This window comes from Antennarius striatus, chromosome 5 (assembly GCF_040054535.1).
Source record: "Antennarius striatus isolate MH-2024 chromosome 5, ASM4005453v1, whole genome shotgun sequence".
Lineage (NCBI taxonomy): Eukaryota > Metazoa > Chordata > Actinopteri > Lophiiformes > Antennariidae > Antennarius > Antennarius striatus.
In genome coordinates, this window is record NC_090780.1 from 24,411,592 (window position 1) to 24,438,206 (window position 26,615).

General features: G+C 46.6%; 1 protein-coding gene across 3 annotated transcripts in view; it reads left to right on the plus strand.

The window, feature by feature from the left end:
- LOC137595468 (bis(5'-adenosyl)-triphosphatase-like) overlaps window positions 1–26,615 on the plus strand; it is a 106,992-nt gene that overhangs the window by 71,394 nt on the left and 8,983 nt on the right. For all 3 annotated transcript variants that reach the window (XM_068315610.1, XM_068315612.1, XM_068315611.1), the window contains 3 exons: window positions 11,099–11,244; window positions 12,366–12,395; window positions 16,191–16,259. In XM_068315610.1, the coding sequence (XP_068171711.1) occupies window positions 11,099–11,244; window positions 12,366–12,395; window positions 16,191–16,259 (245 nt within the window). The remainder of the gene's footprint in view (window positions 1–11,098; window positions 11,245–12,365; window positions 12,396–16,190; window positions 16,260–26,615) is intronic.

The window sequence follows — 26,615 nt, forward strand, 5'->3', positions numbered from 1 at the left end:
CTCCTGCTGTCTCCTCCTTGTGAAATCATTATCCGGATGATATTGGGCCCGCTCCTCCATGAGGTTCTGGACTCCTGGGGATTGGTGTTCCACCTCTCATGTGATGCTTGACAATGATCCAGGGGCCATTGCAAATGTGAGTCCCCTTCTTCTCTTATTGTTTATCAGGGAGGGAATTCAGCTGATTTTATTATACAAGAACCGAGGAGCCCACTCAGGTTCGCTGGATGTTTTGATCACAGTTTGGTTCCCTTGGTGATTCATCCTGTATCTGCAAGCAAAACAAAAAGTGTTTTTAAATGTTGGAGAAACTTTAGACTGAATATTCTCACTCGTTAAATTGCAGAGAGATTTTCTTCATGAGCGATTCTGATATTCATTTGCAGCTAAATTCAATCCAGTGTTCACCGGCGTTTAGTTACGCATTTGAGCTCTAGAACTTTTGTCTTTTCACTGTGTGAACCTGGACTGTTTCACTGTGTGAAAATTGTTGTTTTTTTTCCGCTGCATGACCCTGAACTGTTTCACTGCGTGAACGTAGACTGCTTCACTGCGTGACCCTGGACTTTTTTATTGTGTGCACCTGGACTGTTTCACTGCGTGAACATAGACTGCTTCACTGCATGAACCTGGACTGGTCCACTGCATGAACCTGGATTTTTTCACTGCGTGAATTTGGATGGGTTCACTGTGTGAACCTGGACTGTGTGGAATCTTCTGGTAGTCTGATTTTTTTTCTATTCCCTTTCCATGCATTTAAAATGTTGTGTAATCTAATGCTATGACCACCCATGGAACATTCCCAGCATTCCCAGCAGCATCACTGGTTTGAGTCTCAGACCCTCAGACATCTTTGTTGTTGCTGGTTTATCCTCCATTGAAACCAGCAATCGCAGTGGATCGATTCCCAGTCCTCCCAGTATGACTGAAGTTCTTCTGGTGATTCATCCTCAGCACAGTTCAAGGCTCCCCCTGTGGTTTTCATTCCTCTCAAAGCGTCGTATGTAAAGATGTGCGGGGCTGTGATCCCCAGTATTTTCTAGGGAACTGTGTTCTACTGCTGGACCAGAACCAGAAACCAGTCCGTGATACTCTAATTCTCAGTCCACGCTCTCTGATCGATGACATCATAAGGAATCCATTGACATTGATCAGTTTGTAACCAGAAGCAGCCAGAGAACGACGGACTGCATCAAAGATTTAAGCATAAATACACGATGGCCCTGAACGTATCGTAATCTGCATTCCACTCCGTGGTTGTGTTCATCAATCATTGAGTCCACATGAAGACCGTGAGGCGTATTGATCCAGAAAATGGTAACACTTTCAAGACCATATCTATAATGCATCATAGGGCCATTCATAGTCAGTTATAATACATTCATTATGACTAGACACCTAAACAAACGATGTGAAGACTGTAATCCAATGTTTGTTGGTTGGTTGGTTGTTTAATTGATTGTTGGTTGTTTGTGTGGTTGGTTGGTTTTTTGGTCAGGTGTTTTATTCAGTTGTTTGATTGCTTGACTGGTTGGTCAGTTGATCAATTTTTTGGTTAGTTGATTGGATGGATGTTTGTTTAATTGGTTTATTGGTTGTTGGTTTGGTTGGTTGTTTGGTTGGTTGGATTGTTTGTTGTATGGTTGATTGGTTTATTACTTATTTTTTTGGCCCATTAACAACGGATCAGACTTTGGGGACCAGCGCCCCTTCAGGTACCCTCTTCAACCCCAGATGTCATCTTTCCTGACTTGTTCAGTTTCAGTTCCTTCGCTGACGTTCGTGGAACGTGAACAGGGTCACCTTCTTGTGTCGCCCTCTAGTGACTACTCCTCGACACTCTAATAGCACTCGTTTGTTTGTTTAGTCAGAAAAAGACTCTTCTAATTCTTTCCTGCGAGGCCTGGCAGGAGCCGTCAACGCTAAAAGTTGAGGTTATTTATTGCTGTAGAGGAAACATGGAATTGCTCTTAAATTACTCCTGAAAAATAAAGCCAATAGTCATTTTTCAGCTAATTCCGGGCTCTCCATCTTGCCCGTCCCACTGGAGTGACTCGTATGTTGCCGGGAGCAGATCACCTCCCAGCGAAGACGAATGCCTCCAACGGTAATGTGAATGGATCTCTTTGGCAGCTTTTGAGAGCTGACCAAAATGACTCATCTTTCATACTGAAGGAGATTTATAGATTGTCACCTCAGCACTTTTCCTCTCTTCAAATAGTCGTTGTGGCCCGAACACCAGATGGGAGCAAAAACAAACCACCGGTAGCTAAATTTGTCATCCTTCACAGCTGCCATCTCCGCAACAACTGATGGCTTCAGGTGCGCTATCAAAGCGGAAGCACGCCGACCAAGGTGACTATTTTTTTTGCGGTGTCACAGATCTGAAGGGGGGACAATAATAAAACCTCAAACACTGTTGCTGCTCGCGAGGAAGAGACAGTTTGCTGAAATGCCTTCAGGCTACCTTTAGGGGAACGTGTCAAACAGGACCGCTGTTGGGCGCTGGATGGTCCCAACACCGCGCTGCCGTCACTCACCACCGCTACAAAGGCTCCCGCTAAAGGCGGCAGCATAGCAAGGTGATGCACCTGTTTGCCAACGGAGCTCAAGTCAGAGGGCGAAAACATGCATCCATTTTTAATAAGGTCCTTTCTCTTTTGTGCAGGTCTTAGAGTTTGATATTCCTCACTTACAAAGAGCAACCTGCACCTCGACTCCGGCACCTCTGCCAAACGTCAGCTCTGTCTGTGCTTCAGAGTTTTGACTGAGCAAAAATATGAACATATATAGGAAGTAGAAGGAAAAAACAGCAAAATGACATCAGCGTGCTGAGTGAGAGGATATTGGTGAAGAGGTTGGAGCAAGAAGAAGATCAAAGAGAAGTTGGTGTTAGAGAGGAGATTGCAGAAGATAGGCTAAAATGGAAAAAGGATAGCAACCTCTAACGGGACACGCCCAAACGAAAAGCAGAATAAGAAGACCGCGTTATCTAGAGTAGAACAAATAGGACCACCGCTTGCCTGCGATGTTGTCACCTCAGGTTTCAGGCACGCAAAAAAGAATCTCAAAGATTGTTTTAGCTTCTAATTAGCATGTCACTAAGGAAGTTCAGATGATGTTGCAGCTATGCTAACATCATCCAAACCCAAATCCATGAGGGCGGAGTCTTTAGATCATAGACAGCCTTTGGTTCAGGTGAAATATGTGATATAAGACTTCTTGCTTCCTGTTTCCTGCTTCCTGGTGTGGACCTTAGTGAGTGTGTTAACCTTGTGATCCGGGGAATCCGTCCGTGTGGCGATCTGTGTGGCGACGGCGGGACGAGGGGTGTGTGGAGGGGTTGATGTCCTTATCTTGAAGCTCGGTGTCCTTCTCGAGAGCGTTTACCACAAGTATTGATTTCTGCCACTTTCGCTCTTCCCTCCCTCGTCCTGGACTCCTGTGTTTAATCATATCAGATTCAGAGGTCTGTTCAACATCGATGGAATCGATTGGCTGAGACAAACCTGCCAATTTCTATCCGATGCATTTTCTTCTTTCGGTCCGCTTTTCGTATGTTAGAGCCCTCAAGTTTGAATTGATCGGACTGGATCGATGGACGGTTGAGGACGGATGTGAAGGGAAAATGCTTTTATTAGCTGTGACTTGAGATTGCAGGAGGTTCGGGTGACTGACGACGGTAATGCGACCGCTCGCCACTCACTTTTTCATTTCAGTCGTTTTTTTTCCCCCTTTCTCTGTTTGTCATGAAAAAGCGATTTATCATTTTGCCTCTACCTCTAATTGAATTTACGTCTGGCCAGAACATGTTTTTTCTTAAGTTGGGGGAAAGCTGTACTTGGACTGAAACTTAGGATCGACTCCAGGAGAACAAACACCTGAGACGTTTGTATTGTCTGGCAAAGTCCGACAAGGTTTTTGTAAAGTTTAGTTGTTCTAGATGGTAACAAGCCACCTTTAGTTCCCTCCTGCCCATCCCTGATCCCAGTATTGCTTCAGTATTGGGGGAAAATGTAAATCCTTCCTGGACCATCCAGGGATTCTCTCCTGATCCCTCCATCTGATCAAATCTGGTACCTTCTACCAAAAACACGGAATCCTTGTTGGGGTTTTTTGGGTGGAGTTGGCTTTTTGTGGTTCTGTGGTTTCATCCACACTATCTTTTTGCTCAGAGCCTGTGATCTCACTGGAATCGGACTTTGTGTTTGTTATCCCAGATGATTCCTGGTGGGTTTTTGTCTTTTTTTCTCTTCTCTGTCTCAGTCCAGGCGTTGTCGGCCCGGCGATGTCATGGCGTATCTCTCCGTCCTTTTTCTTTGGGCTGTGGATTGGCTTAGGGCGGCTTAAGACCGTCTAATCCTAGCTGACAGTTAAGTAATTATTGTGGAGGCTGGCTTTGCTCAAGACACTGGCTATTGAATGAGAGCCTCGGCAGCGATTGACAGCAAACGGGGAATTCTATTTTTAGCGTCGAGTCGACTTTGGTAGCGTGAGAAATTGGACATTTCAGGCTTAGCCCATCTCAGCCAATTTAAACTTTGACCATTGGTGTGTGTCCGGCATGTGCTGTGTACAAAGCTGCCGCCACAGGAAGCCACAGCATCCTGTGATTAAGTGTAGATGTCAGATGGTTATATTTAAGTCATTAAACTTAAAAGTGAATTTTACAATAAAGTAGAACCTCGAGAACCTCGTTCCCTGACTGAACTTGTAAGTCAAACATTTAACCATTTAAAATAAATGAAATAATTTTGAATCCGTTCCAGCCTTGTAAAAAGAATGAAATTATGACAAAAAACATTTTTATCAACCAATAGACATGCAGACTTTATCTGTGTATAGTTAATTATTTATGATAAAGAATGAAAAGTAACGCAAAACTCACGAGAACACACGAGCTACGTCTTTACTCCACCAACGAGAACAAGATCCGGTCTCACTGATGTCGTATCCATCCACCAACACGTGGTAAAGAACGAGATCCGGTCTCAGCTAATATAAATGGACAGAGCGATGACTCGTGGAGGAGGGCGGGGCTTTGCAGGCTTTGTTTAACTGTTTTACATATCATTACACTTTACCTTCACGAGTCTCTGGTTTCTCTGGAGTCGCCGTGACCCCTGACAGACCCCCGCTTCCTGTGGTTGTATCGTTAGCATGAGATATCTGAGGAAAGATTTAAACACGGCTACCTCCATCACACACAGCACCCGGTTACCGGCTGCTCCCGCAGATCCCAGACCTGTGCTCAGACTTCACTCCAGCACTTGTTGTATATTCATCAAAAATTACAGGTCCTCCTGTCAGCTTTATGGGGCGAATGTGGAGCAGTGTGCATAATTTGGAGCGCTGCACCTCCTCCTAATGCGATTATTTATCCTCCGCTTTTGTCTGCATTTCAGGCGAGGTGATATTTCAATCATAAATCATGAACGCCATCGAGCCCCCGAATGATTTGCTCTCCGGGGGGGGGGGCTGCGTCTTTATAGCGGGGACACACAGCATCACGCTGGCTTGCCCTCCTGTTCAGCTGCAGGTTCTCCGTCTAGCCGTCGGCGCTAGAGCTAAACCGCTTTGGCTCCGCCCCCCAGGCCGCGCGGGAGCATCACTTTATCCTGATGGATGGATGATGGTTGTCAGTTTTGCCCTGTCTCTTCCTGTCGGTCAGCTGTCGCAGATTTGATTAGCCCATTTCCTTTGAGGTGACCAACTCGATGTTGGGGACTCCCAGGGGCATCAACTTGCCCCTGGGAGTCCCCAATATCGGGGCAATGGTGGGTTCACCTATCGACCATCAGTCGCCATTCTTGCAGCCGTTTATCGTGGTTCCTTGTGTTAACCAATCACTGACAATCACCGCTCAACCGTAGGCGAAGACGTGCGCTCAGACAATGGCGTCCGGGACGCGAACACAATGCCTGTCAAATCTCAATAGAGTGCATTTACATTGAAGTCAGATGTGTTTTCCTGCTTCCCACCAGCCCCTGTTGTGCGATGCCAGGAATGATGCGTGTTTTGGGGCTGCCGGTTCTCCAGTGAGCTGGAGGCAGGTTCTCGATGAGCGCCGGGCTTTGTTCTTCTGAAGGGAACATGATGGCGAGCTCTTATTCTCCTCGCCGCCTGTCAGCGCTGACTGCTGGCTGCCGGCTCGCTTAGCCCAGGCCGAGCTTCTCCTGGTTGGCAGGCGGCGCACCCCCACCCCCTCTGGCGTGAGCCGCCGCCTCTCTGAGCCGCCGCCGCTACCGCTTTGTAGGGATTTACTTCTTTCATCCGGCGCTCTGACGAAAAACTAACATTGGTGAAGGCGGATGTAGCGGTGAAGAGAAAAGAAAATAGTTTTTGAGTTTGGTATCCACAGAGGAGAGAAAAGAGAAATAATCTAGTAGACTAGTCTAGATTAGACTAGATTTCATTATATTAAATCAGATTGAATGAGTGAATGAGATTACATTAGATTAGACTATATTAGACTACATTAGATTAGATTAGATTAGATTAGATTAGATTAGACCACACTACACTATATTAGTCTATATTAGATTAGGTTATGTTCGATCAAATTTGACTACACCACACTAGTCTAGATTAGATAAGAATAGACTAGATTAGACTACATTTGCTTAGATTATATTATTATATTATTATATTATATTATATTATATTATATTATATTATATTATATTATCTTAGACCAGATTGCATCAAATGAGATTGGATTAGATTAGATTGGATTGGATTAGATTAAATCAGATCAAATGAGTTTTGATAAAATTAGATGATAAAATTCTTTAATCTAATTACATCAAATTCGGCTAAATCAAATTTTGTTAAATTTGATTATTTTAGATTAGACTACATTGGATTACATAAAATTAGATTAGATTAAATTAGACCAGATTAAATCAAATTAGATCAGACTAGATCAAATTAGATCAGATTAGATTCCACAACAAAAACAATGTATTACCAGATATATTGTTGACAAAACTAAACGATTGAATAAATATTGGCATAGTAATGCTGTTGAGGATCAATACGGATTAGATCAGAGCCGTAACTCTGAGGCGTGAACTCGCCGGTGGAATCATCGCTCGTCGCTTCCGGCAAAAACACACAAGGACGGCCTTCAAAGAACACGAGTGCTTTTAGTGTGACGCAAATGTGAACGCTGATCACTGAACCGGTTTATTGATCCTGGTGCCACCCACACAGATGATGCTACCCCCCTTCCTCTAAGCGATGCTCAGCACTAAAAAAAAACAACGAAGAAGAAGAAGAACGCAGACGTGGACCTCCACCTCCTCTGACGGCTAAAACACCTCATTAGATGTTAACAGCCTGTAAATATCGTCTTTCTGTTCGGGCACCTTGTTACCTCCCTCTCCGGTTTCTGCCGCTCTGCCGACATTCGGCCCTCCGGTTTTTATCCCGGCGAGATGAATGTCGGGGCCGCGTGTCATTTAGCGCGCTGTGATTGGGTGACGGGGTCGTCTGAGGCCAGCCGTAATCGGGTGGAATGAGCCAATTGTTGCAGCGGCGGTGATGGATCTCTTTGTTTGGGGCCATCTAGGATTTGAAGCTGCCAGAGAAAAGGGCATTTTGATTCATTCCAGGGGGGACAGCTGATTCGCTACCGATGAGAGAGAGACGGAAGAGTGGGGGGGGGGTCTGTCGGCGTTTTATTTATCGCGCCGAGCGTTTCCTCAAATGTTTGAGAGCGTTTCTGTGACTGGAGGACGTTACACGTTTACCATCAGGTGTCAGTCAGGCTGTAAATAAATGAGAGGCTTAAAGGGGCGGGCTTCTGTTCTAAAGGTCACCTGTGGCGCGGGAGGAGGACTGATGATGTCACCAACCGGTGTTTGGTTTGGTTCACATGACCAGCGTTTGATGCTCTGATGCTAATCTGTTCAGTAAACCAACGCTACTGTTAGCGGATACCGTTAGCATGATGCTAAAATCAACACTGGTAACTGATTTTAGGAGACGCTAATGTTGAAGTTGGTACATTGTAAAAGCTAACATTGATGTTAGCCTGTTGCAGAAGCTAACAGTGATGTTAGCCTGTTATAAAAGCTAACACTGATAGTACGGTTAGGAAAAAGTTGACACATGTGAGCGTGTGAAAGATGCTAACACTGACGTTAGTAAGCTAACACAGGTGTTAGCATGTGGAAGAAGCTAACGCTTATGGTAGGGTTAGGAAGAAGTTTACACGGATGTGAGTGTAAGGAAGATGCTAACACTGAAATGAGCAAACTAACACTGGTATTAGCTTATGGAAGAAGCTAAAACTGGTCTAATCACAATAAAGAAGCTAACATAGACGTTAGCATGTGGAAGAAGCTAACATGTTAGCCTTACAGTTTTTTTAGGACACGTTTTTTTCACAGTTCTTCTGAGTTAACTTCTTGATGGATTCTGAGGCTCACATAATTTTCTGCAGAGGCTGATTACGAGGCCGCGCCCCCTCTGACCCCGCCTGCCTCTGACGTCTCGTTCCTAACAAGGCCCGCCACCTTTGACCTCCGGCACATTAGCATCTGAATCTCTAATTGTTACATTAAATGGAATCAGAAAGAGCTCCAGATTGCTCCTCCATTAGTTATTTATCTCCCTCGTCTCTCTTCTGGATTCTCCTAATGAACGGTCGATCGGGGGGTGTTGGGGTCGCTCGGGGGGGGCAGTGTCGGGGTCAGCAGGGGGGTGTCGGTTTTGAGTCGTTCTAACACATTTTGGCGATTCTTAAACGAACAATCGATCAATTATTCCATCGATAAATCGACAGATCGTTTTTTTCAGCGCCGTCGTCGTCGTTGACGCTAACCCGTTAGCATCTCATCTGCGTCCCACATTCCATTCCGAAAAAAGAAAAGAAAAAAAAAAGCTATTTGCCGTTTTCGCATCCCATCATTCTCCTGGTAGACGATTCCAGAACGCCGTCCATCAACTCCTCCTCGTCTTTCGCCCGTCATTATTTTTCTAATTCGTTTGACGGTTTCCTGGCGTGACCCCGCCCCCACAATCCCACCACATCAGAATTAGCATGCAAGGTGAAATTGGTGTGATTCTCATGGGATGCTAGTGGTGGGGGTGGGGGGTTGGGTCAGTGAGGAGCATCGTTGGGGTGCGATGGGACAGATGTTTCCCTTCAAAGAAATGATTGCATTTGCAATGTAGAAACTACCCACGATGCCTTGTTCTTATTACATGCACCGCAACCCCGGGAGCGAATCAGACGAAAGCAGGCAAATAACTGTTGTGACAGATAATAATGGGATATGAGCAGATGGTTTTCTCACCGTATGGAAATGTTCGGGCTCTTCAATCTCATCCCTCAACCCCCCCCCCCCCAACATAACCACCCCAACCCCCCCCAGACTGGGCGAGAGGCGAGTTCAGAGAGGAGATGAGATTGGCCCGGGCGGACACATATGGAACGCTCCCCTCTTTAACCACACAATGACTATGGGGGTGAAATCGCCCCCCCCCCCCCCCACCGCCCCTTCCACCTCCCAAACCCCCCACCTGGCATGCCGGCATCCCAGGCCATTTGGGATCCACGGGTAAAATGGCGGATCGGCGTTGAAAGGTGTTGGCGAGCGGTGAAAGGAGGCGGAGATTGGCACCTGGTGAAAAGTTTCAGTGTTTATTAGGCGGGGGTGATGAATGGGGGTGGCGGCGTCGGTGGGGGGGGGGGGCTTCCTGATGGAGTTTTGGGGCAGCAGCCAGAGACGCTAAAAGCTTCTGCTGCTGCTGGAGGCGTCGTTCTGCTGATTGATGCTCCGCAGCGGCGGCGGCGTGATCTTCAGGTAGTTCGGTTTTCACGTCTGACGGGACGGAGTTCATCCACTTCCTCCATGGAGTCCCAACCGACCAATCAGGGTTCATCCCTCCAGTCAGGCGTGTCTGGTGTCCTCCCCACGTCGACGACACCTTCCTTTTCATTGGAGTGAAGATGAGACTCTAACAAAGCAGAGCTTCACATTATTGGAATCAGATCCTTGAGGTTGTTGATGGAGACCCCCCCACCACCATCACCACCACCCCCCATCACAGCAGCATGGGGGGGGGGTGATAGATATCGACTGGCGTGACGTCTGATTGTCGTGTTTGTGTCTCAGACGGGGCCACTGTGGCATGAAATGCTGAGATGTAATGATCTGCTCACGACGGGACGCCGCCTCAGGAGCCACGCCTCCTCCTCCTCCTCCTCCTCCTCCATTCCCTTCTTCATCCTCCTCCTCTTTTCCTCCTCTTGTTTTGCTTGTTTTTCTTAAAGTCTTCGTTTTAACGTCTCTGTTTTCATCAGACGAAATGTAAAACACTTTGATTCACCGACGCCTGAAATCGTCTGAAAACATAAATATCTGGATGTTTTCAAAGGTTCTCTACCCGTTTACGAGCGGGTCGTTGGGTTTGTTGGTTTGTTGGAGTGTTACTTCGTTTTGTTGGTTTGTTGTGTTGCTGGTTAGTTAGCTTGTTGATTTGTTGTTTTATTGGTTTGCTGTTTTGTTGGTTTGTTAGTTTGATGGTTTGTTATTTTGATTGTTGTTTTGTTTATTGTTGGATAGTTTGTCAGTTTGTTGTTTTATTGGTTTGTTGTTTTCTTGGTTTGTCAGTTTACTAGTTTGTTGGTTCGTTATGTTGTTTGTTGGTTTGTTTATTTGGTTTGTTTGTTATGTTGTTTGTTGGTTTGTTTATTTGGTTTGTTTGTTTATTTCTTTGTTTGTTTGTAGGTAGTTGGATTATTAGCTCGATTGTCTGTCTGTTAGTTTTTTGGTTTCTTAGTTTGTTATTTTGTTTGTTAGTTTGTTTAACTGATGGGTTGTCGGAGTCGTTTTCTGATTGTTTTTCTGCGTGACACAGCTCTGACTCCTGACCTCTGACCTGTGACCTGAGGTCTCTTTCACACCTATTTAGAAACTGTTAATATAAAACATTAAAACCAGTGTTTACATTTAACGATCAGGGGTTCAGTCCCCATCCTGATCCTGATCCGCCATCCTGTCCCGGTGGCCTCCAGAGGTCAGGGGTCATTGAGCCGGGGCCAACTGTCCTATCTGAGCCCACACTTCCTTAACGCCGCCTCCAGACGTGCTGGTGTGTCCCCTCAGGCCGGTGGAGCGCTTCAGGGACCTCCGACCCGACGAGGTGTCCGACCTCTTCAGCACCACCCAGAGGATCGCCAGCCTGGTGGAGGAACACTTCAACGCCTCGTCGCTCACCATCGCCATCCAGGTAGAGCACCGAGGGAAGGGGGGTGGCGGGGGTCACCAGGTGCAGCCTCCTTCTGGGTCCTCCAACCCCTTAAGGCCTGGAGATGAGAAGTTTCACCCCTTGATTTTGAACCTTTTTTGGGTCTGAATCTATTTAAATGAAGCGATTGGGAATAAATACGATCAGTTGCTTTTAAGAAAGAAAAGATTTATGGGTAATGGGATCCAAACTTGTTCAAATAGTCTTTTACTTGGAGGTAGAGTCGCTGTTTCCAGCCATCAGACCTGCTGACATGTGATGGAAACTAAACACAAAGCCGACTCTGACGCCCAGACTGAGTGGCCTATTCTGCATAACTGGTGATATATATGCTAATGTCAAAATAGCACCTAGCTCACTCCGCCGCTCTGTCAGAGAAAATTGTTTCACAGGTTAGGAGTGAGGAGAGAAAAGAGCGTAATCTCTACCTGATGTTATTTTCTGTGACTAGGAGTTGATGGGGAGTCACGATAAGAGATTAGGTGCGACGGCCGCCGGGTTACGAGCAGCACATTAAAACACGTCCCGCTGACATTTAATAATATCACGCAAATCGGCGCGGCGGTGACGTCACCAGGACGATGGTCGTCATCAACTATAAGTGGTTTCATCTGCGGGTTATGAAGAAATAAGTCAAAAATGTTGGATTGGTTGGATTTAATGTGACTGAAAAGATGATAAATATCAGAAACGTGACGGTCAGCGAGAAGAAGAATCCACGAGTCAGCGTTTCTGACTGAAAGTGGCGAGATTGACAGATAGATGATAGATGGATAGATTGCAGATGTTTTCTTGTAGGAACCTCCCATTGGGCGGGTCACAACCAGTCACAGACGAGTGTATTGTTCCTGAACCATCGATGAACCAACATCAGGACGTGTTTTCTACATTTCTGTTTCAGTTTAATTCCTTCACCGCTTCTGCTTTGTCCGTTGGAGGAACCGGAACGTGAACACGTTCCAGAACAAAGGAACAGGAAATCTCTCATTATGACTGGAGCAGCGTCCTGTAGCTCATCTGAAATTATAATCTGTGTGAATTATTGATGTAAATAATTCGGATTGGCCGGCTCCGTTCTAATTACCCCTCTCTGCTCCCACCAGGACGGCCCTGAAGCTGGACAAACGGTGAAGGTGAGAACTTAATAATTCACCGCCGTTAAATATGTCATGAGGCTCCACAACATTTATACACCATTAAATAGTGATGGCGTTCACCGCCCTAAACTCTTGGCACGCCTTAATAATTTACACATCGCTCCTACAAGGTGGAAATCATTTTGGACCAATGATTGGAGCTCTCTGGGGATTGGCTGAGCTCCATCAGCGTGAATAGGGAGGGGTGGAGTCACAGTCCCTGTAGGGTTGGACTCCACCCATCAAACGCTACAGCAGTCTCCCATTGGTTGATCAGCAAGCATCACTAGCGTGTGACCAGCAGAGTGTGACATCACTAGTGTGTGACATCACTAGTGTGTGACATCACTAGTGTGTGACATCACTAGTGTGTGACATCACTAGTGTGTGACATAAGCTGACCCTGCCCTCAGGCCACGCCCTCTCCTCACACGCGGTCTACGTGTCGACGCCCACAGCCGCCCGTGACCCCGCCCCCGTGTGCTGGCTTTAAACACACGGTTTAAGCTCATCTTTGGCCTCCAGCAGCTCATCCATAACCACCTGATTCTCTCAGTAAACAAGCCGATCATCCGCCTGCCGCCCCGCACGCGATCAATCACCATCATCACGCCCAATCCTCCATAAGACAAAAATAAAATCCAATTCCGCCGTTCGGGAGCCGGAGATCCGTCTTGCGTCTGCGTAACTCCGGGCGCCGACTTTATAAGAGCGCATTTGCGTCTCTCTTAGAGCCCGACTCCCTCTTATTCAATCAGAGCGGCGTTTTTATTGCTGGCGTGCCGACACCTGATTGCAATAACCCGGCTGATAGATGGGGGCGCGGCGCTACTGTAGCAGGTGCGCTTCACGCCCGCAGATAATCTGTTTTCATAAAAAGAGCAGACAGGTCCCCGCATCACGAGTTCGTCTGTGTTAAAATGACTTGATAAAATATGTAGATTGTTTCAGCGAGTTAAGGAAACAACGGCTCCTCCATTACCCCCAAACCCCACCCCCCAATGAGTTCTCCCCCCAACTACAGAACACCAGAGCTAACGATACGGCTAACGCCGCCGTGAACCCGAGCGCTAAAGTAAAAACGCATTACTCTCTGACCTGGTTTGTGCTGCCGGATGAAAAGACGTTTCATCTCCATGAATCTGGAGATGAAAAATGGAGCTTGTTGTGGGAATGGAAAAAATAAAGATCTTTAAAAAGACATTGTTCTCTGGGGGGGCGCAGAGCGGAGATTGCTTTTTTTTAAGGGCGGGAGGGAGGCTGAAGGGCGAGTTAGAGCGATTTAACGAACCTGCGTGTGGGGCCGTGACCCGCTGACGACCGGCGCCTTGTTGTTTAATGCGTTTTCTGCGAATGGGTGTCCCTTTAAGTGCTAGTGTTAGCATAGCATCGCTATCTGGTGGGTTTCTGGCCTGTAACCACAGACAGAACTACGTATCCATCCGCCAGTAGTTAGCAGATGGATACAACATCAGTGAGACCGGATCTCGTTCTTGTTGGGGGAGTAAAGACGTAGATTGTGTGTTCTTCTGACTTTCTTTTCATTCTTTATCATTTTTTACGTAACTTATATACAATTAATTGTACAAAGGTAAAGTCTGCATTTCTATTGGTTAATAAAAAATGTTTTTTTTTTCATAATTCAAGGGCGTTTTTACGAGGCTGGAATAGATTAAAATGTTTTTCGTTGACTTACGACCTCTCTTGTACCTGTAGTTCTAATGTCGTACGTTGTCGACACAAACTAGGTCCGTCGCCGTCGCGTTCCTACGCTAGACGTCGCTCGTCTTCGGCGTTAGCCCGGCTGTGCTTCCTGAAGGCGTGGATTCGTTTCTGGTGTCGGCGTGCGGATCTTTATTGTTTCTGAGTTATGAACGGCGCCTGAAGTCATCCTCCTCCTCCTGCGAGGAAGAAAAATCTATTCAGCAGCTTCTCATCTTGATTAATTTCCCAGCAGAATTGAAAAAAATCAAAATTACCAAAGTGAAACTTGAACAGTCTAAACAAGATGGAGGAGAATCTCCTGTGATTTATTGAGGGAAGCAGGGCATTGTGGGTAGGATGTCTGTTCTTATAGCTAATTAGTGCGCCGCGCTTCAATCCAGGCAGACCTTCTCTTACCGGTCCCATCGGGGGGGGGTTGGTGGTTAGGGGTGGGGGGTGGGGGCACATCTGTTCGTGACAACACGGATTTGTTTGCCTGTCAGTCAGGCTCCGCCTCTAATCGGATGTGGCAGCCATGTTGTTTTTGTTTCCCCGTCGGAACGCTTTCATTAGCATCCGTTGATGAGTCGGGGGGGGGGGGGGGTAACAGGAAGTGAGGGTTCATGCTCACTTTAAGCAAACAGGGGGACTTCCTGTTATAATTATTCCAGATTGATCCCAACCCGGTCCCATCGGGGGGGGTTAAGAGACACAGGTCCCGCTGCTTTATTAACATTTTCTCATTGGCTCCGCCTCCCCGGACAGAGCAGCGGGACGTCCCACCCAGCCGGGGATTCTTCCTGGGGGAGGGATTAAATGGTACACCCTCCAGACTATAATCGATCACTTGTCTTGATTCTGGGCTCTGGTTTGGTTCTGTTAACGCCCCCTTTAGCATCAGCCAATAAACAGTCATTATCAGGTTCCTGATTAACATAATCAATCAATAATCAATCAGCTTCCACGTGTTCATCCCCGTTTAAATGATTCACACCAGCCTCCATCTGTGGACGTCATCCACCCCAGCCCGGGTCCCAATGGTGGAAGATCTGGATCTGGATCTGGATCTGGATCTGGATCTGGATCATGATCTGTTCTTTGTGTTCCGTTGCGGCGCCGTGGTAACAGAGGGGGGCGGGGCTACTGGGTGTTGGTAACTGGAACAAACAGGCGTGTTTGCGGCGCCGCTTCATCTCTAATGAGGTCGTTCACATAAAGCTGTTATTAAATTTTACCACCTGGAGGAAAGTTTCTGGATCAGGGAATCGTGGTGTGTGTGTGTGTGTGTGTGTGTGTGTGTGTGTGTGTGTGTGTGTGTGTGTGTGTGTGTGTGTGTGTGTGTGTGTGTGTGTGTGTGTGTGTGTGTGTGTGTGTGTGTGTGTGTGTGTGTGTGTGTGTGTGTGTGTGTGTGGTTTACAAGCACAAACACACAGAGCGACCGGTGTCTCAGGAGGGACCTCCTTCCTGTGGAATTATCCACAGTGTTTGACGGGCCGTAGATCCAGTAGAACCAGTAGATCCAGTAGAACCAGTAGATCCAGTAGAACCAGTAGATCCAGTAGATCCAGTAGATCCAGTAGAACCAGTAGATCCAGTAGAACCAGTAGAACCAGTAGATCCAGTAGAACCAGTAGATACGTAGCAGACAAGACTGGTTTTCTGAGTTCCTGGATTCCGACGGAAAAATTGTAACATTTTGGTTTTTTTTATCCGAAAACCTGGTTCCAGCTTCCTGTTTTTGCTTCCTTTGTTTTTGTTACCATGTCGACCGAGCAGAACTCAGAGTTAACCAAACAGAGAGTGGGTAAGTGGGTGGGCGGTGGGGGGGGGTACCCCAGAGGGGAGGCCAGAAAAGTCAATTAAATCCTTAAATGCGTAAAAATAAGGAGTCTCTGAGGTGTGCAGGTGTGACGCTTCTGCGCTCCGGCGGGGGGGTGGGAGGGTGGGGTGGCGCGTCGCTCTGACGTCCTGTGAATTATTAAAGGCTCTCTGCGGACTGGCGACGTCTCGTCAGCCTGTCAGACGGCCCCCGGGTGAAAGAGAACCGGTTCCTCCAGAGAACCTGAACCTCCTCCTCTCTGTTGGCAGCATGTCCACGTCCACGTGCTCCCCAGGAAAGATGGAGACTTCCAGCGGAATGACAGCGTCTACGACGAGGTAAGGTTATTTACAGTAATATAAGTGTTTATGACCCCCCCCCATACTGATATTAAACCACCTTCTGTCTGTATTACCTTTAAAACACTGATAGACTGTTTAAAGCACTTTAGTGTCTCACATGAGTCCGAGACTCACAGAACGTAACGCACTTCCTGATGCCGTCAGCCAATAGAATGCGGGTACGGTATCACGTGACTTCTTCTTTTCCTTTCGGCTTTTCCCTTCAGGGGTCTCCACAGCCAATCAGTGTCCTCCATCTAACCCTGTCTTCTCATCCTCTTCTCTCACACCAACTACCTTCATGTCCTCTTTCACTACATCCATAAACCTCCTCTTTGGTCTTCCTCTAGGCCTCCTGCCTGGCAGTTCAAAGGTCAGCATCCTTCTACCAATATATTCACTATCTCTCCTCTGGACATGTCCAAACCATCTCAGTCTGGCCTCTCTGACTTTATCTCCAGAACCTCTAACATGTGCTGTCCCTCTGATGGACTCATTCCTGATCCTATCCATCCTGGTCACTCCCAGAGAGAACCTCAGCATCTTCATCTCTGCTACCTCCAGCTCTGTCTCCTGTCTTTTCCTCAGTGACACTGTCTCTAGACCAAACAACATCGCTGGTCTCACCACAGTTTTGTACACCTTTCCTTTCATTTTAGCTGAAACTCTTCTATCACACATCACACCTGACACTTTTCTCCACCCGTTCCATCCTGCCTGGACACGCTTCTTCACCTCTTTTCCACACTCTCCATTGCTCTGGACTGTTGACCCTAAGGACTTCAAATCCTCCACCTTCTTGATCTCTTCTCCCTGTAACCTCACTCTTCCACTTGGGTCCCTCTCATTCACACACATGTACTCTGTCTTACTGCGGCTAACCTTCATTCCTCTCCTTTCCAGGACAAACCTCCACCTCTCTAGCTTCTCCTCCACCTGTTCCCTGCTCTCACTGCAGATCACAATGTCATCTGCAAACATCATAGTCCATGGAGATTCCTGTCTAACCTCGTCTGTCAGCCTGTCCATCACCATAGCAACAAGAAGGGGCTCAGAGCTGATCCCTGATGCAGTCCCACCTCCACCTTGAACTCCTCTGTCACACCTACACACACCTCACCACTGTCTTACAGTCCTCATACATGTCCTGCACCGCTCTAACATACTTCTCTATCAACATCCTCAGAGCAAATACTGCATCTGTAGTACTCTTGTACGGTATCATCACCTACCAAAAATCCAAGGTGAGGTGAAGTTGCGAGTTTTGATGCGCGAGGGCGCACTTTAATGTGATTTTTATTCTTCAGTGTGCAGCTAATGCCAGCTAACTTTAGCTAATGCCAGCTAACGTACGCTTGCATGTGCTAACGTTATTGTTTGCTGTTGTTCGAATGCATTTTTAAACACATGCGTCGGGACGGGGGTGACGTGATTTCTGTGCAACGGGAAGCTAGTAGCAGTTAGTGGCTAAAGGTAGCAGCTAAAGGTGGAAACCTTTGTTTATTACCCCCCCACACACACACACAGACCGGGTAATAAACACATGACCCCGACTGAGGATCCGTCTTCCTCCGTACTCGCCGCTAATGAACCGACTCACCTGTGGCTCCTAATAACTTTAATTAAACATCTGAGAGACGGGGCTAGAACAAACACCCCCCCCCAACCACTCCCCCAGCAGGAACCCCCCCAAACCGACGGAGCGCAACACTTCAATAAGAAAATAATGAACACGCCTTTCGGGCTGTTTTAAATTTCACGGTGACATTTAGAGTTTGTAACGGGAGTCTGTGGCGAATGAATATCAATAACTGCTGCGTTTGATATGAATATTCTAATAAGTGCGTCTAATAAAAAGAACTCCACTCCTCCTGGTCGCCGCGCCCGGGGGGAGGAAGCCGCTTCCACGGCGAGTCCCAGCAGCCACATATAAATAGGTTTGTTTTTAATTTGCATGCGATCATCAGGGTTATTGTGCAGCAGCGTCGTTTCTATTTTCTGTGTCACGCCAGGCAAACGAGGGCCTTTTTTCTTGGAGGTGTTTCTCCTGCTATGAGTAATCGCCCGGCGCTCGTTCGCCTCGTATCTCAGCGCCGCTCGGGTTTATAGGCCAGATGTAACACGTTTGTTTGTTGGTAAAGACGGGCTAACAGGCGGCACCTGAAAGGCAGCTGCTCCGCATCGTTCCACCAGAGGAACAGTTCCACCGCTGAAGAGACGAGTGGAGGTACGAGTGCAGGAACGAGTAGTCTACAGCAGTGGTGTATGGGTAATGTAGTCATTACCAGGTGTAGTTTAAGAACCGGGTGTAGTTTGATACCAGGTGTAATGTAAGGACCAGGTGTGGTTTAGGAACCATCTTGTTTGTTGGTCTTTCTGATCCTTCATCAAACCATAAATTCTTCTTTACTTTCTTTAAATCCACCTGTTGTCATGGAAACCGTTATACGTCTAACACCGGACGCTGACTAATCACTGCCGTCTCCTCAGACCTGTACGGTTTGGTCGGCGCCGGGCGGCGGCGCTTTGGAGGTCCGGTGCTCTTTCAAAGCCGACGATGACGGCGGCGCCACAGGCTGCTTATCGCCGTGACGACAAGCGATGGGACTCCGGAGTGCACTTCTATTGTCGCTTTATTTAGATGAAGAGGAACTGCGCCGTGATGGAGGCTCGGCTAAACGCCGCCGCCGCTATCTGTCTCGCCGCGCGCTCCTCTCGTCTCTTCGTCTCGCTCTTGTGTCGCAGACGGAGCATTCAATTTTCTTTACAGTGTCAACGCTCCCAAAAAGAGCTGTCACAGCGCATCACGGGCGCCATGACGCCTCGTTTGTACTCCACTTACTTTAAAGATACAGAGGCGCCATGCAGGCGCTCTATAAATGTATTTCTGTGTCATTCTTTACAAAGAAGAGCTGAAATAAATCTCACCGTCGCATTTGGCTGCAGCTCGCCCGCTATTTCTACTCATTTACAAACAATGTTCATCATTTATCGTCTGGAGAATGTCCAAAACCAACTACACATTAAAGTTTGAAGAAAACAGGCCAGAAGAATTAAAAACAGTCAGACAGACTCAGACAGGAAATGTGTCGGTTCTATGGAGTCGTTCCTGACAGCAACTGCTTCCTCTTCATCAGAGCAGCAGAATCCATCAAACCAATTCGAGCTGATCACATGACTGATCCTCCATCAATCCCAACCAAACCTTTAATCAAACTGTCAGCCTGTTCAGACAAAGAGTCTTCTGGAGGCATCACCACCTGTCCAGCTCCAGACTGCTCCCATCAACAGGCAGAGCAGCCGATGGCAGAGCAGCCGATGGCAGAGCAGCCGATGGCAGAGCAGCCGATGGCAGAGCAGCTGATGGCAGAGCAGCCGATGGCAGAGCAGATGATGGCAGAGCAGCTGATCACGGAGCAAGTAAATTGCAGTGCAGCCGATCACAGAGCAGCTGATCACATGCAACTGATCACAGAGCAGCCGATGGCAGAGCAACTAAATTGCAGAGCAGCCAATCCCAGAGCGGCTGATCACAGAGCAGCCGATCACAGACCTGCTGATCAAAAAGCAACTTAGTTGCAGAGCAGCCGATCACAGAGCAGCCGATCACAGAGTTCCTGATGACAGACGCTCCATTGCTGGTGGGGTCAAAGTGTAATGAAGTAAAAATACCTGTTATTCCTCATCAGCCAATAAGAACTGACCTCATGTTACATCTTCTTGCTTAATTAGTCTTTCTTTTGACCTTTGTTTCTTTGACCTCGACTCTTTCAGTTGAGCATCGGCGGCGGCGTCTGTCGCTGACAGCCGACTGCTGCGTCTAATTATTGCAGCAAAAAACATGAAAATGATGATTATGAGAGGAAGCAACCAGACGTGCTTCCCCCATTTGTTCGCAGCATTAAGTTGATTTATTTTCTTGGCTCTGTATCTGTGACTGTGGACCTATTTAGGATTGAGAATTTAATCACAGCCCTGACCTGTATTTCCTGCCTTGCTGTGGCCGTAGAGAAGGTAATGAATCTGCCTGGCAATCAGATAAACAATCTACAATCTAGGACAGAATAATTGCAGAAAAGATTCATTCAGGACCCCCTGATAATAAGGAGCTGATGCCGAGGCTGACGGGTGTCATCCATCTTCTCCTGTGCCTGTTGTCATACCTTAAATCACGCTGAGCCACAACATGGAGGATAATTAGGATTATTTCCATCCTAATCTTTGTGTTCCAGGTTATTATTACTGTCAACGTTGCACCGAAGTGATTTTTTTAAAGGATGCAACTCAGCAGAAGGTAAGAAGACAGAGAATTTTGAGGAAAAAACCTGAAGCAAAGGAGAAAAGAGAAGCAAGAAAATCCGAACGGTGTAAAACACATTAAATGTAGGACACGGAAATAAAAAGATCTGCTGGTGAGTTTCCATCTTGTTTTTATCGTGAGCTCATCCAAACCGAGCATAGATGTCCAAAACCGAGCAACCGCTCTCATTTTAATGTCTCGTGCTTTTTTACTTTACCTTATATTTCATTTGTTAAGAGAAATTAACATAATACTTGAAATCTATTCATTTACATGGGAATATTTAACAAACTGTTTACTTTAATTCAGTCCAAACTCATAAACATGCTAGATTAATATCCTGTTCCCAATCCAAATTCTGATCTCGATTCTGATCCTGATCCTGATCCTGATCCTGATCCCAATCCTGATTCTGATCCCAAGCCCGATCCCTATCCTGATTCTGATCCCAATTCTGATCCCAATCCGGATTCTGATCCCAAGCCGGATCCTTATCCTGATTCTGATCCCAATCCTGATCCCGATCCCAATGCTGATCCCGATCTCAATCCTGATCTCTTCTGGTCTGGGACCCACCCCTGGGGCCCTGTGGTTCTGGGGTCATCCGTTTGACCGGTAGAGGTCAAGTGATGAGGTAATTGATGATGTCGTCTAAGGCTTGAGGAGAAACGACCGTTTCGCTCCGTCGAGGTGGAAAACAACAAATCAGACATTTTTCGATTAAAGTTAAAACAGATAAATAACAGCAGGAGTGTAACGGCGGACACAAGGAGCCTCTGATGTCTCCTCCATAAAGATTCATCAGAAGACTAATCCCATAATAACACCTGAAAACGGGAAGATCAATCACCCAACAGTGGAGAGAAACTCCCCCAGTATGATCCCTCAGTTGGAGGAGAGCATCCATCAATGAAGATCTAATGAAGAGCACCATCAGACGGGAACCAGACACCGGGAGAGGGGGGATGGAGACGTTCCGTTTTACCGCTGGGATCACGCCTCTGGAGCGCTGACACTTGAACGGAGAGCAGGAATCGATCCGGAGCAGAATGAAACATCACCGGGAAGCTCAATCAGGGTTGTTTCCTCCGACACCCACAAGACGTCACCCAATCAGAAACCAGTTAAACCTTCTTCACCGTGAACGCCTCATCAGTTTGGCCTCCAGAGAACAGTGCCCCCTGCTGGGTGAAGACAAGCATCGCAAAGGTTTCATCGCCGCTCGCTGTTGGCTGTTCTGATCCGGTTCTGTTTGATTTCTAGACCAATGAAAGAGAAGCAGAGTCTGGCTGAAGTCCAGAGGGGGCAGGGTTGTTTCTCCTTCAATCAATCCACTGGACTTTAAGAAAGTCTCTTGAAGATGTTATACCTCTCATCCAAGAGGCTTCTTCAGTTCTAGCGGTAGTCGGTCTTGTCTCAGCTGAATTGGGGTCAACTGAGACAAGACCAACCACCATCATTACTGAAGAACCCTCTTAGATGAGAGGTGAAACGTCTTCAAGAAATTTTCTTACAGTCCAGTGGACTGGTTTAAACAGCTTTGGATAACCATGGATAACTGAGAACCTATACAGACATTTTACCCGTGTAGTTCACACGTGTCGCCTCTAGAGTCGTGTCTGTTTTCTGTAATATAACAGAACTAGACAGGCGTCTGTTAAAGCCAATAATATAATAAATTTCCCCGTTTTTGAAATGTAATAGGTCAAATAATATAACAAAAGTCCTAAATGATAACGTAATAACTTGGATGTTAACGTAATAATTTATTACTAATCCCAACCTCAACCCCTAATTATCACGTTATTATCCAAAAGCTTTTACATTATAGGTTCAGGACTTTTACTACACAAATGGCTTCTTTAGGCGAGTCTGTTCTCTGTAACATAGTAGGACTAGATGTCACTTAGCTTGTGGAGCTGATGGCGTCTGTTTCCAGAGTCTCGATTTCACCTTGGAGCTGTCCCCCCACTTCTAGGGGGCAGCGTCAGCCAACGGACGATACGGTTGCATCAGAGCGGGGTGTTTACCTTCTTAACTAGAAGTAGACACAAGGAAAACATCCTCCAGTTCGCTCTACAGCTCCCAGTGACTCCCATCTGTCCTCCCAGGAGAAAACAAACCTCAGCTAAGCGTCGGGCGGCGGGGAGCCGAGGCTTTGTTAAACCTTCTGAGACATCCTTCAAGATGTGTTGACAGCGTGTTTGATGAAGCTGAGATTTGACAGACGGTATTGAACATATTTAGTGCGGCATATGTTCAGGCCCGTCACCGTTCTCCCTCTCTTTTTACCCCCCATCGCTCAACAGTACTGTCAACCTTGCCTTTTTGACTCCTCTTCACCTTCTCAATATGCTAATTCTGTTGTAATCACCCAGGACTGGCCCCATGAAGACGGGACCATCTGATGCGTTGAGCAGTTACAGCTTGAACTCAATTTTCGTTGGCAGCTAAGTGAGAGTGTAGTTCAGAGGATGTCAGGGAACGTGTTGATTTGTGCCTCATTTAACATGCTAATGTATGGATGAATCCTGAGCTGTGATTGGCATCGTACTCCAAATCACCTCCTCTTCATCGCGCGATGTATTGTTTGTCTTTTTTAATCAGCCTTCGACTCATAAAGAGTCACGACTCTCATCCAACAATGTCGACGTAAGCCCAAAATAATGAGCCGCATTCTAAATATAGTCCCGGGTTTATGTTTGTTAAAATGCGTCTCCGCATGACTGAGCAGTTGTGATCAGACCCCACCACCCCCGAAACCCCCATGTGCAAGTAAACATCGGTGTTTTAAAGCCGACCCCAGAAATGAGTTCATGTAGAACGTTAGCTGAATTTACATGAAAGACCTGATAATGAAGAAATTTGTCTCATTGGAACCTCCAGAAAAGTGACATCATGTGACTTCAAACAACACATAAACAAACACAAACAACTCCTGAGAAGGTTTTCAGGAAACTCAGTTCCATTTAAAGTCCATTTACACAATAAAAGCTGAAAACGGAACGTTTTTCTTGTACGTTTTAATGGCGTTCTGTGCATGCCAGGCCACTAGGGGGCGATGGAACGTCAAGATCAACGCCACAGAATAACCTCTGGGTCGCACTTCAATGCATCTACCCTGGAGGAGTGTAAATAAATAATAAAAATAAAATGACTTGATGATGATATATTACAGGAAACAGTTTGAAGATAAAAAAGAAATACTGTATTGATACCCGTAGGGAGCTTATTTGATTGGTTGATGACACGTTCCTGTTCCTGATAGCGCCGCTTTGATGTCGCTGAAACGCTCGTCTTCTTATGGATCTGAAAATAGACTTGCTGATGCGTCACTTTCTGTCCGCCGTGGAGCGTCAGCTCCACCCATCCTGCGCCGCCTCTTCTGAGTTTGGAGGTCCAGGAAAGGCTGTCCGGCGTCTTGGGTGTCGTAAACCGTCTGCGATCATTACAGAGGCCGGTGTGGGCCCCCTCAGGGTCCTGAACCTACTCTGTACCCATAATGCTCCTGTGGTTCAATTATGAGACTAGGATGGAAATAAGCGACGCTGCACAATAAACGCCCACGCGTCCCGTATGGAGGAGGCCAGTCTGTTTGTATAGAGACGGGACATGAGCCGAGTTGCCACAACGGAACCACTGCCTCTTAGAGGGCCAGTTCACTAGAGGAGTCTGGCTAGACTCAACATTAAGTAGTACAGGTGGTCCTCAACTTACAAACATTTGAGTTTCCAACATCCGGAGATACGAACAAACCATATCCGACTATTATCCTGCAGTTCCCCTTTCTACATACTACATGCATGGTACGTGCTACAGTACCTACAGATGATGATGACCGTCAACAGCTGAGTCTGACTGTTGCTGTTGATTATCTTAAAAATTGGAGGAGAGTTCCTTGAAGTGTTTTCTTCTTCTTCTCAAGGATTCAATTATAAGGAGCAAAAGTTTACCATAAACTAATCTGGATTAAAACGATCATGTGAATCATGACTTATGTTTAACTGTAGATATTAGAACCATACATACTGTATGTATTTTAGTATGATTGCGTTTTTTTCAATGTTTAATTTTTTTTGATGACAGACGTATAATGGAGAATGGATTAACTCTAAACGACCTGAACCCGTATTTGACTTATTCCATGTTGTTTTAATTTCCCGTAATTGTTTCTGGTCAGTCTCAGGGAATAGAACTTTAGTAGTTAGAGTAGTAATGACATTTAAATGACCTCAAATGGAAATGATTGATTGAATTTTAATAAATAACAATACACGTACATTCAGTTTACGAACAACCACTGTGTTCATATGTTGAGGACTACCTGTACTATTACTGAACTGTTTATTGGGATTGAGACCTATGACCTAACATAGATGACCTGAGCGCATCTCGGATCAGGGAGGACCTGTATAGAAGCGTTCTCCTCTTGGTCTCATCCAGAGCAGGACGCCGGAACTTTTTCCGCCCTGTTAGCATAGCCGCAGCTAGCAGCTTGTCTAGGAAAAGACTCGACCAATCAAAATGAGACGGTTCTCTGGAGGAACTGAAGGTTGTGGTCGACTTTTAAAGGAAGCTCCTTTTAATTCCTCTGGCGGATTCGTTGACATCGACGCTTTCAGTGTTTGTGCTTTAAAAGCGGGAAGAAAACCAGCAGCTTCCCCTTCAGAGTCTCCCCCACCCCCATCTGCCGCCCCTCCATTCCAGATGAGAGCGCTCTCTTTTCCATCCTCTATTTGAAGAACTTAAAAAGCACCCATGTCTGGCAGCGTCCGGTGGGGACTGTCACAGTTGCACGGGAGCATGGACTAGAACATGATGGAAGGCCCCCGGTTAGACTGTTTTTAATTTCTTCAGGGAATCCGGACGGAGCGGGATATTTTAAACACGCCACCCCCGCACCCCCCTACATGGTAACATGTCTCTGTAGTGCAAATGACTTCATCCATGAGGAGGGAAGGTGGAGGAAAGGCGTAGAAATGGCATCTATCCGTGGTCCCTGCTGGGAGAGGAAACGGAATAGTAAACATAGGGACGGAGGCGGGACGGCCGGGGATGGAGGAAGAGGAGGAGGATGGTCCCCAGCTGATCAATGTCCTTAATGTTCTCCCCTCCAACAATACTCCTCGGTTCAATTAGGAAGCCCCGCCGGAAACGGACCGGTCCCCTCAGTGTCGGATTTTAATAAATAGAATAATAAATAAACACGAATCCAGCTGCTAATTTAACTTTCTGGGCAACTGACGTACCTGGAGCTCGTTTGGAAGGTTGGGTTTGGGGGAAGTTGGGGGGCGGAGACAGGAATTGCTTCCACACTGTTAGTTGCATGAACTCTCCAAGGCATGACCTGGCAACTGAGGGGTGGAGTCTATGGATCGGACCCGGAACCAGTGATCTGTGATCTAGATCTGGTCTAAACTGTTGGTGGATGGATACAATATCAGTGGGACAGGATCTCGTTCTCGTGACTCTTATCTTTCTTTTCATTCTTTATCATTGTTATGTAACTTATATATAATTAATTATACACAGGTAAAGTCTGCATGTCTATTGTTTTTTTTATTTTTTATATTAATTTAGGGGGTTTGGGGCTTTATTTACAAGGCTGGAACAGATTAAGGTAATTTCAGTTTTTTAAATGGTTAAATGTTGTTTAACTTACGTTTTCAGTCACAGAAGGGATTAAACTCGTATCTCGAGGTTCTACTGTATAAATATAAAGTGTAGTTACGTCAACATCCATCGTCTTCATCACCGTGAGCTGCCCCCACCTTCACAATTAGATGTAGATCTCGCTTCTGGTGGTGAGACTAGAATGCATTAAGGAGTCGGACGGACTCAAGGACCGGAGCTCCGGCCTGCGTTCGGTCGTCTTCACACCTGCCGGCGCAACACGCACTCCTCTAATGGCCTGACTTCTGACTCTGGGTTTGCAAAGCGCAGCTCTTCTCCGGCTCTGTAATTTGGACGGGGGTCCAGCAGTCGGAGTCATTAGCGCACCAGGCTGCCGGAGAGACAGCCTCCTCGCTGCAGGACCCGATCGTGATCAAGAA